The 19,124-nt window shown below is 38.8% G+C and overlaps 1 protein-coding gene across 1 annotated transcript in view; it reads left to right on the forward strand.

Annotated features, from left to right (window-relative positions):
* The window catches only part of TRHDE (thyrotropin releasing hormone degrading enzyme), a 221,780-nt gene that overhangs the window by 190,982 nt on the left and 11,674 nt on the right, over positions 1–19,124 (forward strand). Inside the window, exons 13-15 of the mRNA XM_076333043.1 lie at positions 3,329–3,476; positions 5,849–5,946; positions 6,444–6,551. Coding sequence (XP_076189158.1) covers positions 3,329–3,476; positions 5,849–5,946; positions 6,444–6,551 — 354 coding nt within the window. The remainder of the gene's footprint in view (positions 1–3,328; positions 3,477–5,848; positions 5,947–6,443; positions 6,552–19,124) is intronic.

Genomic DNA, 19,124 nt, shown 5'->3' on the forward strand with positions numbered 1-19,124 from the left:
ACAGCGTAGCTCACCACACAGACACGCTGCTTTGGCTAGTTTCTGTCTTCTGCTGACCTGGTTGTCATGATAGTCATGCTACCTCCCAGGACAATTCATACAGCTCCTAGATCTGTGATCTGGATTTTAGGACTTTTTATCCGTACGTGGTTTTATGGTTCATGGTTTATCTCTTTTATAGTTTAGGATGAGAGCTTCTCCTTATATCTTGTTTTCTCAGCTACAAATACCAAAAATTAGCAACCTTAGTATTTGGCATTACCATTATCAAACTCTTCCCTTTCTTTGTGAATGAAAATATTCCTCAAGCTTTTTAAGCTGTAGTATACATCTAATATTTTATAACATATACGTTCTATACCACATTCTACACAAAAAGGTAAAACAATGAATGTATTTATCACTATCTCTTGACAGAAACTATTTAATGGCAAATAGTCTGGGAGTGCAGTGTATTTGGTATAAGAGGTTCACAAACATGGCTTGGTGGCTGAGGGTGAAAGAATAGGGCTATCATGGTTTTCTGTAGGAATCCATAGGATAAGATAGTGTAGAATATATAGAACATTCTGCCAAGGCAAAGTTCCTGAAGCACTTCTGTTTTCTTCAGGGAAGTGCTCGTATCTTAACTGCCACTGTGAAAGGGTTTTAGATATGTCTCTGCTCAAGTTCCCTCAGAGGTCCAGCCTAACAGCTGTACTTGAAGCACATCTGCCTAACAGGTGCTGACAGAGAGTTTAACATTGATCGTAGCAGCCATAACTGCTTTCCCTCAAAATCATGATCTGAAGTGATGAATTTGTTGTTGTTTATATAATAATGTCATCCACAAGGACCTGCCCTCAGGACTGATTCTGTTGATGCACAGTATTTTGATGATCCTGTGCATAAGCTCTTCAAGGGTGATACCCAGGAAGAGAAGGAAGTTCAGGAGTAAACAGGAAAAACTCAGACTTTGCCACAATCTGTTTTTGTGAGAAGGAATATACCCTTAGGGAAACATTAGGAAAAGTGGGGGACGGGGGAGAGGCAGGCAGAATTGAATGGGCTGATAAATTTGGAAGTTAGAAGCAATGAGTGATGAGAGTAACAGTTTCTGTTGTGAACAGGTATCATCAGCTAAGAATCACGATTTTGAAACTGATTAGGAAGGCCGAAAGCTCAGGAATAAGTGACAGATCTCTCTGAGTTCACTTCTTATGTGCCTTTATGGAGAAGTTAAGCTTAAAAAGAAATAATCTGTTTGTTTTGCAGTGATGATTTCCCTGTTGTGCATAGCATAGAGACGTTTAATTTCAGAAGCATGATCCTAAATGTCCATTAGTGCAGCTATAATAAACATTCGTCTGTTTATTCCTTAAGCAGCATGTTTCCTAGAGCTATTCCTCTTGTTCCTTATTCCACACTTTCTCTTGTCAATCAAATTATCAGTAACAATAATCACAAATCCCATTGGGAACTAATTACATATATGCAACTTCAAGCTAGTTTACCTCTTTGCCAAACATTATCTCCAAGATTTTTGACTGCAGTCAATCCAGCCTGCTTCTGGCTCCATTAATTATGGTTGCACATCTTTACAAAGTATTAAGACCTAGAACTTATCTTGATGATATTCTGCTGCTTCAGAAATAAGAAAGACCTATAAAATGGAGTAGTTTATAGTTAGCTTACTTTCTCTGTCTTCAGATGCATTGAACTCTGTCCGCCACCCACTCTAAGAGCACCACCATTCTCATTTCATATCTGCTCAGTTCCTGAGTGACACAGTGAGCTCCCCAAGTGATCTTGTTTTTCTTGCTTGACTATGTGCTGTAACTGGAGTTGAGAACAAAGCCTTGCTGACAAAATGGGGACAAAGATCACATGAAGCAGACTGGAGAGTGGGTCATCATAAGGACATGGGATAGATACTTTTGCAAGCTGCTACATGAACTCACTTCTTTCCCGAGAACGTGAAGGGAACAGGGTGTCATTCTTCCAATAGAGAGTGTGAAAAACAATGGCTTGCATGGATGTGGTGCACCTTGCAAGGAAACTATGGTTTTGGACCATACCGAGAAGAATGATCTATGTCAAATATTTTAACAAAGTCGGTTTTATATGCTGTTACAACTGAGATCAACATTTATATCAACATGTATGTATTGGTTCATTTCCATAATAATCTGTGTAATTTTCTTTGTTTGCTGTATGCATGCATCTCTACCCCAGACAGTGATGGAAATTAAGGGGAACATTTGCAACCAACAAGGAGGAAAAATAGTCTATGAAGATGTGTCATACTGTAACCTATGTTAAATTGAAGCTTGTGTAATCCAGCTTGCTGACTTTCAGTGTTTAATGAAAACAGAATCATTATCTCCTCTCTAGGCAGGTAGAGAACTCCTCTGGGATTTAAACACATGCATCAGGAGAAGAATAGACCTGTGTGTTTCTGGAAAGTTCACACCCACAGGGTTACACTTCGTTTCTGCAGTCTGGATAGTTAAGAAAAAATGCTGTTCTGAAAAAGAAAATTAGAGCAAATCCTAAAGCTTGGTGTTTCCAGTACTCAGTTTTAAAAAGCAGCTTTCAGATGCTTGTGTCTGTATTGCGCTTTACTTGTAAAGCTATTAATTTAAAAAGCCTTCCTGAAACCCTGCTAAACTCTTTCCCTTGCAGGGAGAGGTCCTTTATGACTGTAAAAGAATGGGGCAAAATTCTAGCTGATTGCTTTATAAATACCTGAAAAAGTCATAGTTTGTGTGGAAAGTAGTGAAACATCCTTAACCAAAGTGATGTCACTGAATTCCACTTCAGTTTAATAAAATAAGTAATTCCAAAATGGCTTAAGGTGGGTAGAAGACAAGGCAGCTCTACAGGAGAGAGAAAAGAGTAGGGAGGAGAACTGTGAAACTAAAGGATGCTTCTTCTCCATTAGTTCTTCCCAATTTCCCATGGCCAGTAGAAATGTTCTCTGCAGACAGCTTTCTATCTTACAAATCAACAAAGCAGCATCTTCCTTTTGTTTTTTTTGCTTAAAGTCAGTTACTTCATTGTTCATGTCTTTTATAGCCACAGGAATCCATAAAAAGTAGGTATAGCTTGTCTAGTTTTCTTTCATGTGTCTTCATGCCTTCCTTCATCCAGTAAGTATGCTTGCACATGTGTTGGGAGAGACTGTGAGTTGCTGTTTTTTATAAGGTTGACTTTTACGTCATTATAATGTGATGAGTTTATCATGTTTTTCTGCCTTTTAATTTCATTTGGAAAAAAAGAAGTAATTTTTGCCTCATCATGTATCTTCTGCAAAACCAATGTAATACTAACTTCTTTTATTTTGCAGAGCTGGTTATTTGCCTCAGAATATTCCTTTGGAGATTATCACATACCTTTCAGAGGAGAAGGATTTTCTGCCTTGGCATGCTGCCAGCCGAGCTCTTTATCCTCTAGATAAATTGCTGGACCGCATGGAAAACTACAACATCTTCAATGTAAGACATACAGTCTTCCCCTTCCCTTCCCTTCCCTTCCCTTCCCTTCCCTTCCCTTCCCTTCCCTTCCCTTCCCTTCCCTTCCCTTCCCTTCCCTTCCCTTCCCTTCCCTTCCCTTCCCTTCCCTTCCCTTCCCTTCCCTTCCCTTCCCTTCCCTTCCCTTCCCTTCCCTTCCCTTCCCTTCCCTTCCCTTCCCTTCCCTTCCCTTCCCTTCCCTTCCCTTCCCTCTTTCTTTCCTTTCTTTCTCTCTCTCCCCCTCCTCCACCCCCTTCCTTCGGTCCCTTCTCCCTCTCTCCCTCTCCCCGCCTCCCCTCCTTTCATTGCCAAGAGTTGAACTATTCCCCAGTCAGATACTGTAAATGACCTAGGCATATTAGCTTTCTTCCTAATTATTCTTTATTTAAACATAGCAATTGTCAAGCTTTGGTTCATTTGCATTTGAACAGTGATAACTGTTGTTTAAGGCATATATGATTAGTAGAAGGAAAGGTAATTGTCCCCCCTACAAAATCTTATGACAAATAAAGTATTTTACTTAAGAGAGCCAAAGTAATCTATTTCCAGATTTTCTCTTTTGAGGATCCCCACGGCAATATTTAGATTGATGCCCAAGCTCAGCAAGGACACCAAATGCAGGCACAACTGAACAGGATGCATGCAACTGAAGTAAAGATTTGTAGTCATTATCTCATCCAAAAAGCCATGGTGAATTCAATGCAGTTACCTTAATTAACAAGGATTAGATCGCCATTGAATCAAAAGCCCATTCATAATTGGGTCCGAAGGGACAGCAGTAAGAGCTAGCAGTAGATAATTAAGATAGACATGACAAACATTTTAACATTTTACCTGAAATAAAAAAAAAATCCTAGCTACTCTGAAGCATGTTTGATGAAGTACACAGGATTTGATTGCAGCCAGTGACAATTATGAACTCTTGTGGTATTTTATTCAATATGAATTTTATATAGTCTACATATTTTCAATGGTCAACATACTGTAATTTTATGTAATTTTGTAAAGCCTTCAAATGAAGGAACTCTCTAAAGCCTGAAATGCTTAAAGGTGCTTTTTTCTTCTTAAGCATATATTTGCTTGTGTGTGTGTGTCCAGAGACACATGCTCAGAAAGCAGGAAGCTAGAGGTGCCTGGATGTATGTATGTATGTAGAAGTACATATATATATACACACACACACATACACAGAGCGACCTGCTGACATGGAAAATTATTTTTGTAGAACATATACTACAGATTAATAAAGACACATTGAGATTCTGTCTTTGTGAACCTGCAGCGTGGGCCTATATGCAAACCAGAGCCATAATATAAAATGATGTGGAAATAACTTGCATGTTTAGTCTGTTGTTAACTGCACAGAAAAATTCTTATGAGTCTGCCATTGCTATTTCACTTTTAAACATGGCTGTGTAAAGAAAACACAATTTTAATAAATAAAACCAGTAAAATTCATGGCTGGGTTGTGTTTTATCACTACTGATGAGAGCTTTGAAAGCAGAGGTGGTAGCAGAGGAAATAAAAAGTCTTTTTAGTCACAGAATAACACATCTGCTAGAGAAAGCTGCACTATGAATCTCCTTTTGTGTTGACATCATAGATACATGCCCGTGCATCCACAATAATATAATAGATGCTCTCCTATGCGGTTCTTTTTATCTCAGTTCTCTTTTTCAATTTGGTAAATTCCACTGGCAAAAGATTATGCTGAATACAATGACAATGGTTTTCTTCACAACTGGCCAGAATATGTAAATATGTCTCCTGTGTAAAAAGTAAAAGTAAGTTAAAATGTATCTTGGGCTTGTTTTGTTCTTTAAGCACACCAAGAACCTGAACTTAAAACATAGTGTCATTAAATGTACAAAGCTCGTTTGCAGCCACATTGTTCAGTATTCTGAAGTCAATTGACTGTACTTACATGACTTTTTTGCCATGGCTATGGATATTAAAAGAATATTCTTTTAAAAGTGAACATGCACAGTGTAGTTGAGATTGGCCATAGAGTAGAAATTAAGTTGTTGACACTCTTGCAACTTTTCAGCCATGTATTGTGAGTTCAAAATAGCATGTAAGAAACTCTTCTTAAATTGATGAGATGTATAACAATAAATTGTCTTATCCTAGGCATCTAATCAAATAGCTGTTCTATAGATTCCTTCTCACTATAGCAGTGAAGGAGGATTATATGTGGACATGTTGCTTTGCTAAATGCAAATCAAAATCTTTGGAAAGTAGGACATTATTTGAGGGTAAAAAAGAGAGACAAAACCTCAGTAGTCAATAGTATTTCAATTTCAGATAAAAAATAAAAAATAAGTTAACACTGAATATATTTTTCTTTTCCCTCTCAGGAGTATATTTTAAGACAAGTTGCATCAATGTATCTCAAGCTTGGATGGCCAATGAATAATTTAAACAAATCGCTTGTTCAAGCATCCTACCAACATGAGTACTGTTATTTATTTTTTTCATTATTGTTTGTTTGCAGGATATAGTTGTAATAATGCACTCTCCTAAAATTTGGTTTCATCTTTAGCATGTCATACTTTCCTAGCTTTGTCTTCCTTCTGTTTTTCCTTTCTGGGTTAGAGGGAGAGGAGGAAGATGCTGTGAGATGAATTCCTCTTTCCTGAGTTTGGAGAACATGTTTTCCTAAGCCTTAATTTACAATTTGACTGCACTGGATATTTAAGAACTTGGACTAATGTGACCACAGAGGTCAGGAAGAGTGCATAAGTGTAAATAGGGGCTGGTTTTGGTTCACAACCTTTCTTTAGTTGTTGCAGCAGCTGTAGGCATTAAGTTGACACTGAGATTTGTATAGCTAGATTATCTTTGATATGTTGTCCAACTATCAGCTGCTGCCACTGTTATGAGAAATAACTTGTTGTAAACATTCCAACACATTTATTAATGCAGCCTTATTGCTTTTTTTAATTTGGACAGAGAGTTACGTCGGGAAGTCATCATGTTGGCCTGCAGCTTTGGTAACAAACACTGTCACCAGCAGGCTGCAACGTTAATCTCGGATTGGATTTCTAGCAATAGGAACCGGTAAGTGGAACTGAAACGTGTATTTCCCATTTCTCCTACTCAGAGGCAATACAGCTGGCATGCTCTTCCTCTCCTGCCCGCCCCCATCCGCAGTGCCCCGTTCTGCAGAGTGGTATGGGAGGAAGCAGAGGTCGCTGGCTGTTATTTAAAAATGTCTCTGGGGCTTCAGAATGAATTATTTGACTTTGTGTGTATGAGCGGGTGGAGGGGACACCGAGGTAGGCTCTGGCCACTCCTGATAAATTGCTGTCAGATAATTAAATGCTAGAAGGCGAGAAGATGGGTTTTAAGGAGGGGATTAAAGGAAGAAAGATGAGCGAACACCGCATTGGCAGACAAACAGGGAGCCTCTGTCGGGGCAAGAGAGGAGGGTGCTAAGTGATTAAAGAAGTGAGAGAGGTTAGAGGCAGAAGGACTGAGCAGTAAGAAAGGAGTCGAAACAATGTTTTTGAGGGAAATGTTATGAAGTACTTAAGGGTGAAGACTTGGAAACTAATGTTATTCAGGAATACATGGAAAAGCTCATGTAGTGTTTCAGACAGGGGATAATATGATAGCTGATGTGTTGAGCATTAGCATCACTGTAGTGGTTTGACAGCAAATATGTAAGTTAGGCTGTCCAGACACAGGTTTACTCAGCTGTGGCAAGGGAACACGGGCCATGGATGGTGTATGAAGTTTATCTTTTAAAGGCAAGTGTCTAAGAAACGTTAAATTACTGAAAATACAAATATTTAAGTATGTAGTGATCTATGGACAATAAGTACAGAGTATAGGTTAAGACCACGACTTCTTGAGAAAGGATGATGGATTTTCTGATTATGTGGAATATGGGTGTAGAAGTATTTGTGTAAGTACATCACATGGTATTTTGGTTTAAAGGAAAATATTTTACTTTCAAGTAACAAAGAAAAAGAGAAGAGAAAGAGTCTTACATTTTTAGTCCCAATCTTGTATTAGCTCTGCAAGAGGATCAGATCTCTATAGGCATAGAGGCATGTAGGATTTTTCAGACACCTTGGGCCAATCAGGTGTTTGTTTGCAATTACAGTATGTCTGTCTGCCTTTGTAATCTTTGAAAATCCTTTACAGGCATACCCAGTTGTATAAGTACCTGAGTGTCTTTTAAAACCAGCCATGATCTGAGCATTAATGGAAACTGCATTCCTATATGACTTTGAAACTTCTGAAAAAAAATTATCTTGAAACTGAGACTATATACCTTTAAATAAGATGTGTGTGAGGGGGAGGGTTTTCTTGTGTAAGATGATACCAGATATATTTACTATGAAATATATACCCCAGGGTTTTATATAAATTCTTATTGTCAGCAGCAACAATCAGTATGAAACTATTCAAAGAGGAGATTAAAGAGAAAGAATCATTGGAAACAATCTGCAAAAGTAATTTACTTAGATATTCATTTGCAAAATTAGTTAATCAAACCTAACACCATCTATTAGCATGCACAGCAGTAGATTATGCGGTGTTAAAAAGCTGTCACCCTGCAAAGCTTTCTCCTACCCTGTGTCTTCATCCTTTCCAACAGGACTGAAGAAGGAGACATCAGGAAAAAAACAAAACAAAACAAAAAGCTTGTTGCTTTACCAAGAATAGCAAGAGAGGAAAGGGCTAAATTTAAGGATCCATCTGAAGATTCCTCTTAGCCTTTCTATGGGGCCATTCTTGGGAGCACAAGATTGTGTCTGCCAGCATATGATGAGTATTATGATAAAAGCATCACAGCAGGGCAGAGGAAGAGAACAGCTACTAAGTTAAAGCAGTGCATTTCTCCAAAGGAACTGCACAGTTTTGAAAAACAGCTGCAACAAATAATGTAATTACAGAATACAGATTGACAGTCAGCTGATAAAGAGGGGTACAACTTGCAAAGAAGACAGAGACATGTTTTTATTTATTTCTTAAGATTATAGGATTTTTTCAGTTCCCCACCCCAGAATTTACCAGTTGCTATTCTCAGAGCAGTCTCACATACTGAACGTAACTAACGCATGAGCAGACTCATTTCATATCTACTTACATTGAAGAGACATTGCAAAGGCTACTAGTAATAGCACCTCGGTAGACATAAAATCAACTTGTGTTTCACAGTAACATTTGTAGGGGTCTGTCAACATTCTCTGAGGAACGTTCAGATTCTTGCTTGTGGTTTAACCTCAGCAGGCAGCTGAGCACCACACAGCCGCTCGCTCACTGCCCCCAGCCCCAGTGGGATGGGGGAGAGAATCGGAAGAGCAAAAGTGAGAAAACTCATGGGTTGAGATAAGAACAGTTTAATAATTGAAATAAAATAAAGTAAAATAGTAATAGTAATAATAATAATAATAATATACAAAGCAAGTGATGCACGATATAATTGCTTACCACCTGCCGACCGATGCCCAGCCAGTCCCCGAGCAGTGGCCCCCGCGGCCAGCTTTCCCCAGTTTATGTACTGAGCATGACGTCACATGGTGTGGAATATCCCTTTGGGCAGTTTGGGTCAGCTGTCCTGGCTGTGCCCCCTCCCAGCTTCTTGTGCACCTCCAGCCTTCTCAGTCGGTAGAGCATGGGAAGCTGAAAAGTCCTTGGCTAGTGTAAGCACTGCTTAGCAACAACTAAAACATCGGTGTGTTATCAACATTGTTCTCATCCTAAATCGAAAACACAGCACTGTACCAGCTACTAGGAAGAAAATTAACTCTGTCTTAGCTGAAACCAGGACACTGCTGTATCAGAGCTACCCCATATCTCTCCTTTGCTCTGTTTAAACCAACTCAGACTGAAACCTGAAAATAAAGCAGGGTCTGTTTTCCCTGCTTTACCACCAAGAAAATGGTGATGATTCTACAATGAGAATTTAATTAACATGGTATTTGAGTCATGCCTTTGCCTCTTTTAGCACTTCAGAGACAATAGCTAGCTCAAGTGCAAAAGTCAAGCAGGTAAGTACAAGACACATGCAGAGAGCACATCCAACAGGTGCCATTTTGTATTCGTTCTCATCAGTCAAGTGTTTTGCTCAGTTTGATGCCCTTAACAGCTGTTTGTCAATTTGCTGCAAACAGCCACCTCAGAATCTGTGGGAATCCCTCAGGGCTTGTTTCCTCACAAAAAAGGGGAAACTCATGCTGCTCATCTTTCTCCAGACTTCTCTGACAGCTCCTGGTGAGGAAAGCTGGTGACAGGTACAGAAACTATATGCATCCTTGCCTGTTCCACTCCTTATCAACGAGTAAAGTTGTATCTGCTGAAAACTACTTTGAAAGTTCTTGTAGATGCCCTTCCCTCTTCTGAAACAGAACAAAGACATTGACTGATGCGTTGGAGAAAGCCTGGTCTTGGTGGGTTTGTATAGCCAGAGCACGAAGATAGAGTTCCAGAGAGCTCAGAGATATTTTTATATACAGGTATAATTTGAGTTTGACTATGAGAGTAAAAATAAAGCTAATCTGCAACCTTTCCACCCATCTCCTCCCAAAAACCTTATTCTGGAAGACAAGATGTTTCATGCAATGAGCTAATTCACAAGCAATGCATGTTGGAAGGAACACAAATTCTTCAAAGCAGTAGACCCCAAAGTGAGACTAGGGAATTAGGCTTGTGTCCCAAGATTCTAATCAATACAAAATTAGGGTGATATTAAATTAATATGTGGTATTAAATACCACATAAATGCACAGGCAGCAAATCGTGTAAAGGAGGTTTTTGATTTCCTGGCAGTTACTGCAGTTAAAGTTTGAATAAGCATAACAGAGAATGTGCAATTAATAATACTGTACAAATGCTAAAATTTGTAACTTTTTAGCCATGTTTTTAATCTGTGGCTTTTAGAAGTTCTTTTGAAATGTTTTTTTCTGTTTCACTTGTAGCATTTAATTATGGATAAAGTGTTGGGTAATAAACAAATACAGTAACATCTAACTCTGTTTTACCAGCATATGCCTACAGTTGCTGTGGTTTCTAGTAATTATATTTAGCCTGGTAGGTCCAGAAATTAATTACCATCTACTCTTCACTGTAGGGGATTAAAATAATCATAATAATCAGTTACTGTTTGTACTTTGTAATTACATGTTCTTTACTGTGCAAATAATTTGCCACTGTTCACCAAGTAAAATAATGGTCATTCACAGCACAAAGCCAGAAGTCCTCTTTGTGTTTCCAGCACTATTTGAAAAAAGCCGTTAGATTTCCAATTGTAGCACTGCAGATTTTCTTACAGAATTAGTAAAAAAAAATCCTATACATGGGATCTGCAACATTAGCCTCCATGCGTGAAAGTGGAAGTCAGCTGAGAGGCTCGAAGGCTTGAATTTCTAAAGTAATTGGGTGTTGCAGTGCTTCATTCTTAGATGCCTGGCTCACAGGGCAGGATCAGATGCTTGGAGTTACGCTTCCTACAAGGGGATTTGGGAACCTCTAAATGAAGTTGGTGGCAGCCACTATGCTGAGTGAAGACCCTCTTAACATGAGTCTGTGAAGAGAGAATGGGCCCTCTTACGGTCCGGCACTACAGGCAGAAAGAGACCTGTATCAAATGAATATGTAAATGGTGATCATAGGGTTACGGGTCCTTGCAAAAGATGCCTTTCAAAAGTGTCACTGAAGCAGGAAAAGGTCTGCTCCTTTTCTTTTCAAACACAGCTGGCAGAGAAGCTGCTTCTCAACCCCCTTTTAAACAGTAGTTCTGAGATGGTGGTAGAGCTTCAGTTTAGTACCTCAGCTCTGCATCTGCCACATGCAGAAGACCACCCTGATAACCTATCTGTGAGGTGTTTGGGACAGTATTAAGACACTGCAACACACTTTCCTCCTCTAGTTGAAGCTTAGCCACTGGGACTTACTTCATTAACAAGAGAAATAATACAGCTCTCCAGCCTAAAAATGAGAGCATTCATCTGAGGGAGGGATGCTTGAGTACCTGAAATACCAGGATTACTTAGTATGCAAAGGGCTTTAGGTGGTATTGCTCACTACCATTTTTGCAGGGCAAAACGTGATGCTAAAACAAGGAACATAACTCTAAAAAAGAAGTCTGGCTCTACAAGGAGCAAACCAAACATATAACATCACGTGCAGAAGAGGCTATATGGAAACATCTGGTTGTACTGGTCTAGGAATTGATGTCATATTTAAATCCTTGCAGTTGTTTAAAAAGAAGTGATTATTTCTTTCAGCTGAAAAATCTGAGATTAGACTTCGAGATATATCTTACTGTCTTTTTAATCAATGAATTTAAGTAATTTTACTCTTTTTAAATGGCTGATGGCTCCAGCACATTTTGCTTGAAAGTCTGCATTGACTTCTGACTTGATAGTTGATATGAAGGCAAACATTTTCACTCTGTTAAGTTGGGATATATGCTACTCCTGTATTGGAGCAATGGAAACCCTTGAAACTTCCATGTTGATGTTCAGAAGAATACAAACCTAGTAGGAAACATATAAGCACATTGAAATTCCCCTCGTAGTTTCAGAATGAAAGGTTACTGCGATTCGGTCAACAGCAGAATGCTGTACAAGAGAAGCTACTGTTGGCTGAAAATTAAGATGTTTGCTTCTACCTTCATTTAACTGAGCTCATTCCTGTGAAGCTCTTTCATGTGTGAAGAAATACATTATTCACACTCCTTAGAACAGCATTGTGGCTCAGCCTAAAAAATTAACAAAATTACCATACAATGGTATAAGCTTGAGAATCAGCCTTGTTAACCCCTTTAACTTTCACTAAATATCTATTCTGAAAGAAAAACACGTTTCTCAGAGGATCAGCATTTTCAGACTTTCTGCCTTGGATAGACTGAGTGAACGTGTATTTCTGAGGTTCAGGAAGGAATGTGTGGAGAGCTGCAATCTATAAACTCCTGACAGGAGATATCATAACAACGGGTAACGTGAATACGCACTATGATGGCTCAAAGCATAACTTATCCATAGACACAAGCATGTTTTTGCAGACCTCTCTGTGGGTACAGGCGTGATTTTCTTCCAGCTATTGTTACCATCCATCAGCTACAGGTTGCCACGTATACATTTCTGCTGGCAAAGTGGACTGTGGATGTATGCTTGCTCGAGGCAGTTAGACGGGATAGCGTGAACGTGTGAATATGTGAGAGCTGCTTTGAACTGAGACAGCTGATTCTGCCTTCAGCAGGAAAAGGAGTGCTTGTATTCTGGTTCTGTTGGAGCTGTGGTGATGCTATTCTTTTGCTAATGTGCAGCACTGAGCAGTGGGAGGTGATAGTATTGCATCAGACACAATTACGTGCAAAGTTTCTTTAAGATGTTACTGGGCCCGTTGGAAGGCCCCTAGCTAGTCATAGCCACTTCAGTTTGCTCTTATTTTTTTTCTTTAGAAATGTAACCATTGCTATTTATTGGTTGCTGTCTTTTAAATGGGAACAAAGTACCTTAATTAATTGCCATAATACCCCTAGAAAACTTACAGTAAATGCATTTGATTGATCTGGGCTTCATGTCACTTTGGGGTGATTTTAGTTTTAATGCAATTTTTACTATTTTTACTATGATTCTTCTGTCACAAGCACTGTGACCAGTTTTGTTTACTTGGAATACTGCCTTGCAGATATTTTCATCAACTGAAAAAAAATGGGAAAATCCAATATTCTACCACATCAAACTTGTGTAAAGTGAGGGTTGCATTCTGCTGTCTGCAAATTTGGTGTCTCTTGTCCTTGCACCTGTTATGCTGACCTTATGGTTGATAACAATCTGCTAATCTTTGATCAACAGAGCTAAGCTTACTATGCTATTTGATAAGTAGAGCTAATGTTCAATACTTAGCTTCTTTCTAATACTTTTTTTTCTTTTTTTTCAATTCTGAGTGTACGTTCAATCTACACTTTCTAATGCAAGAGAGGTAGGAAGGCATGGGTTTTCTTTTTTCTTTTTTAAGGAAAGCAATGCTCAGATGAATAGATGATGTTTGCAGTGGAGTGCAGGCTGCTGCACTGAATTAGACTGAAGTCAGAATCCATTCTGCAACCCATGGGTTAATGAAGTTTGCATTTGTCTGTCTTCGTGAATGAGGAGAAGTAGAGACTGCCGGATGATCCTAAATGGAAATCCAGATATTTTGAATCTGTTCTGGTCTCTAATCATCCAGGTCGTTCTGAGAAGTCTTGGGGTGGTGAGGTGGGGCCAGAGATCTCTGAAAAGAGAATATGCTGTGAATTTTACTGTTCAATCTGTGGGTTTCAAGTCAGAACACATCTGTGTGTCGTTTTGCACTACAGATCAACCACTTTTGGTTACTAAAAAACGAAATCAGGATCTTGGATGATTGCATCCTAGTACTCAGTTACCTCATTTAATCTTTTTAAGTGTAATAATGTGGATATGGGCTTTTCCAGTGACTTCTGTTTGCCATTTCAAAGACTTTTGTCACATTGCTGTGACTGTTAGGAACAGTAGTTAATTCTTTATCAGTCTTAAGAAAGGTGCAAGTAATGAAGTAAGATGACTTCCATCACATAATTTGAACAAAGACAGCGATAACCAACAAGCCTAATTTGAGAGTACTAAATCTCCATACTTGTTTGTGCAGAATTTGTATTTCCTCTGCAAGGAACAATGGATTCATGTCCATCCACCTGCCTAAATTGGCGGTGTGCTTACTTGGATGGACCTTTAACTACTCAATGGAAATGCCACCAGAAAAACAAATTGCACTGCAAGAGCGTACAGGAGACTGTAACATGTCTATAAATGAAACTATCCATAGATCTGAGGGAGTGGTAAATAACAAATTACCAGTCATTAATTGAGATTATTTCAGTGAAGTCTGGCTTAGGTGATAGAAAATCAAATGTTTTTCCAAACAAAGCATTTTTTCTTTCCTTTTCCTCCTCCCTTATTTCTCTCTCTAATGACCTGAGATACATGATTTTGTTGCTTTGTTTCACATGGGCACACTAGTGCTACAGTCTTGCAACAACTTACAAATGTACTTAAGTTTAACCATCTACATAAGTATTTGTGGGAATGTGGCCAACAGGTTAATTATTTTTGTTAGTTGCTTGGAAAAGGCACTAGCTTTTTTCACGGGTTTGATGCCCACCAGCTATTTTTGGAAATCATTAGCAGCAAACATGAAAAAATGAGAGTTATTTTCATTTTTTTCACACATGAATGTCTGATAAATGTAATACAATAAAATGGATCCCTTCTTCTGTGTTCTCAGCCCCTAGAAGTTTTAATTACTGAAAAAATTCAGGCATAGCTATTCGTGCATTTTGAAATGTTACTGGAGCTTTGCCAGCTAATGTCAGCCAATGTTGCTGAAGTGATTTAACTAATTAATAGGTTGTTACAACATTTGAGTAGAATCTTGCACTCAAGTCAATAAAACTGTTTAAGGAGGAAGAAAACACTGTTGAGTGCACAAGTTAATCAAGGAGTTAGTGCTCTGAAAGACCATCTGGGGAGTATGTCTGAAAAGAGAGAGGATTTCGTCTTCTGAAAGGCAAAACTGGGCTTTATGGGGCAGCTGGTTCAGGTAGCATTTTTACCTTCTGACTTCTGTGTGTGATGACAATAAAATGACCCTATAGGTAGCAATTATGGATTAGCAGTAATTAATTTGCAATCCTTAGAAGTTAGATAGATTTGTCTCCAATTTTCTCATTCAGGAATGATCTCTCCACAACTCTGCAAAACAGTTGAACAGAAAGGACCATATTTTTGTTGCAAAAACTGTCCAGAAAGGACAAAACAAAGCATATCTACTGAGAGATTAGTCTCACAAAGAAGTGCTTAACTCACCACTCAGTCGTTAAAATCAGTGTTGAAGAGCTTGAGTGTGCTAGTCGCGTGTTCAGTTATGGGATATCTGCCGTAGGAAGGGAAGGGAGCAATAGCAGTAACCATCACTTGAGGGATGATGTATTCTCTGCCTGCCTCAGTCAGACCCATGCGGTACCTGAAGCTCGGAAGCACAGGACTGAGGCTGAGGAGACCTGGCATCTGTGCATAGCTTTGCCACAGGCACCCCGAGTAGCCACACCCTCGGTTAATATCCCCTGAATTCAATGCCTGACAGGCACCTGAATGTCAAGCCCGTCACAGCTCTGTGCCTCAATTTTCAAGGGGAAATTCTACCCTTTCTCTTCAGACTGGGCGCGTGCTATGGCAGAGGATGCTCCCCTCCTCTGTGTGCACAGTGGTGCCAGCAGCATGGCTCCTGGAGTTTGTAATAGAGAGTGGGAGTATAAGCTTTGGGACTGCCATCTTAAAAAATAAACTTTGTGTGGTGCCGTTCCTTATAACAGAATCTGTATTACAGATCTGCCAACAAAATACCAATACTTCATTGTTATTTTTTATCTGAGCCTTGTAACCTATTAAACAAGACTATAAATATAGTCATCAAGAAAAATAGGCTTAAGTTAAATGTTAAATAGTTGCAAAAATAATGTTTCTGATTAATTTTCTTTGTCAAATAGTACCCTAAATGGTATTGAAATTTGTCACTTAATCAAAGAACTGTCTAAACTGTGTGCAATTACATTTTAAAAAATTAGAACACAATTTGCCCAGAAGATAAATAATTATGGTCCAATTTTATAAGTGTATCTCCAATTGTTAGAACATACTTTAAATAGGAGCAAGTATGTACCAATTAATTATAACTTAGGAGATTATTCTTAGCTCATTGTAGAGCTTTATTATTCACTCTTGGAAAAAAAAAAAATCCCTGTAAAGGCACAGCACAATTTTAATTAATTTTTTTCTCAACTGCTTAATTTTTAACTTTTTTCCCAAAGTGTTTAATTTTTAAACATGAGCTCTGCTAGCTACATATTTCATTCTCACCATCATATCTCTTAAGCAAGAGAAATAAAGTTAAGTAAATTGGATCAGTATTCAAATAAAAGCCATTTAAAGTGATGCTTTCAAAAGTTAAATCTTTATCTTTATTCATCTGAAGTATCCATCAATCATATTAGCTCTTTAAAAATGAGAGCAGCCTTGAAGGCCCAGAAGAGGTTTAATATAAGGAGGGGATACGTTCTGCAGTGTTATTACCTAAGTGGTACTGAACCAATGGTAATTTTATCCACTTGATTCTGTTAATACAAGGGGCAAACATTCCACATGCTGATCTAGTGCCTTGGAACTGCAATTTTAGAACAACATTTTCCATGAAGCTATAAAATCAAAAAATCTGTAGACTGGGGAGATTTCACATGTTTAGATAACGATGAAATACAGGCCCATAATGACTGGAGGAGAGAGAAAGCAAAAATTCCCACAAATGGAGAAAATTCAATTAGAGGGCTCTCTGTTGAGGCAATAGTTAAAGAGAAATGACTTCGGGGATATTCGCATTTTCATAAACAGTTTTCATTTCCACAAGAACTCCCCTGTCTACAGTCCTGATTACAAGCCTCTCACAGGAGTAATTTGTAGCTTTTCATAGCCGTAAGTTTTTTAGTTTCTGAAGCTAAGCCTTTTAAAATCAGTATTTGTTTTGATGTCTTGTTTTGTAGGGGCTGATTTTTTCACGTTGTCCTAATGACTTAGCTTATAGATAGAGACCTAAAACCTTCCCTGGAGCAATTCATTGGATGATATTGAGTAGATCTGCTGCAGCGCTGCAAGTATGCTATTAGCAATTCGGTGGCAATAGAGTTTTCTTAGCAAGAAATGTGGTGACATCTAGGCTATGGGCATGGGATCAGTGCCATCACTTGTTTTAAGTCGTCCTTCCTTCCCAGAGCATGCAAATGATCCTGCGGTTACTGACTGCACTGCTGCTAAAATTGCTGGTGTTGGCACTTAGAACGTAAAAGATGGAGTAGCTGGGAAAGCTCATTGAATTGATACGTTTTACTGTAAATTTCAAGAATTTAAACTTCACAAGTGAGGAATGCTGACCTTTCTGGGGTTAGACATCCACTTCTAGGTACCTCTGCTGCTGACTGCACTAGCCAAACACAGAGTGACAGTCCTTCCAGCACACAGTTCCTACCTGAAATAATGGGGCAATCAACCAAAAAAAGAATTACCTTTTCCAGGTGCCTTATAGTTCCTTAGAGTATCTGTTGGCTGAGTCGCATCTCTTGCAGTAAGCCAAAGATAATATTTCTGCCGGCAAAGCTCAGAAAGAACTACACGTGCTTCTAAAAAAATGATTTAGCGTTTGGGTGTCAAGATATAAAGCCCTTCCTTCACTGAAATAGGGCTTGACTGGGTTCAGTTGTTCTTCATATTCAGATATCGTATGATAAAACAGATTTGGGGCAACGGGTTGTTTGGTCCCACGGTCAGGATAGCATCCCTTAGTCCTTTTAGTTTAGCATATGTTTCTTATGGCTGCTGTCAGTGTATTAAATCCCAAATTGAAAGCAAAAAAAGACATAAGCTGGTAAGGAAGTTGTGCTTTAAGGACAAATAACCTAGTGTATCAGAAAATCAAGACACAATGATATCCCTTTCATGTTCTATGCAGTGTATGTGTATATGGCTGCATATTTATGTTACTGTAATTGCTGACCTGAAGTTTTGAGAGAGTTGCAGTTATTTAGAAAACTTTAGGCCTCATTCTGAGTTAATATAAGCCAACACAAAGGCAGCACCTAAATATCTGCTCCATTAATTTTCTTGTGTTTAAATATGTAGTTTTAATTTTCTGTAATAGACTCAATTATATGGAGTTTCCTTTGCATGCACTTTTTGAAAGAAAGGTTAAATGGGGGGGAAATAAACTGTTGGTATTCATTAATGTTTGAAATATCGCAACAAGGGCTTAATGATAGACTTTCAAGTAAGAAGTACAAATTCCATTACAGCGAAATGGAAATTCAGCACCTAGCACACATGGATAATTCTGTAAATGTCAACCAAACTCGCATTTTACTAATGTTAACTCAGTTTTTGAGAATCAAAACTCAGTAGTATGGAAAGGCTGGTGAAAGTGATAACTTTTTTTCTTTACTGCCCATTTATGTTTAAACACTATTTCTTTTAATGGATCTGGTCAGCTTTAAGGATTTTCTGGTTTCCTTGGCCTTGGCGTAGCAGTTCTATAGGCAACACAAAAGCAGTTGCATAGACCATACATAAGCCAAAACCTACTGATCCTGGGTAAATCTGAGGAGAGTTACTAACTTTTTTTAGTGCCAAGCTTTTTAGGTCATCTGAACATTGAGGGAAAAAATCTAAGAAGGTAATAGTAAGCATCAAGGGGGAGGAACTGTGGAACCCGCATTTTTTGGAGGTCCCATCTGTGTCGGTGGCATGTAGGAATTGCTTGAGCTATGTGGTCATAACCATAGCAATGCTGATTGCCTGGCACGGCTCGGGACGGGCATGTTCTCACACAGCGATTTGGTGGTGGGAGGAGAAGAAACAGTAAGATCTCGAACCATGCCAGGATCTGCACTGTAGTACCAATCTACACTGGCTAGGTGGTAGCAGTTCATGGCAGAGATGAGACATTGCTTTAGAAGGCAATGTTGCCGATGTGTGCTGCGCATAGGTAAAAGTTTCATATTCCTAGCAACTTTAAAATGGATTACATTTCTCTTGCCTACTCTTTCAGTTTTGC

The sequence above is a fragment of the Aptenodytes patagonicus genome, chromosome 1, assembly GCF_965638725.1.
Source record: "Aptenodytes patagonicus chromosome 1, bAptPat1.pri.cur, whole genome shotgun sequence".
Lineage (NCBI taxonomy): Eukaryota > Metazoa > Chordata > Aves > Sphenisciformes > Spheniscidae > Aptenodytes > Aptenodytes patagonicus.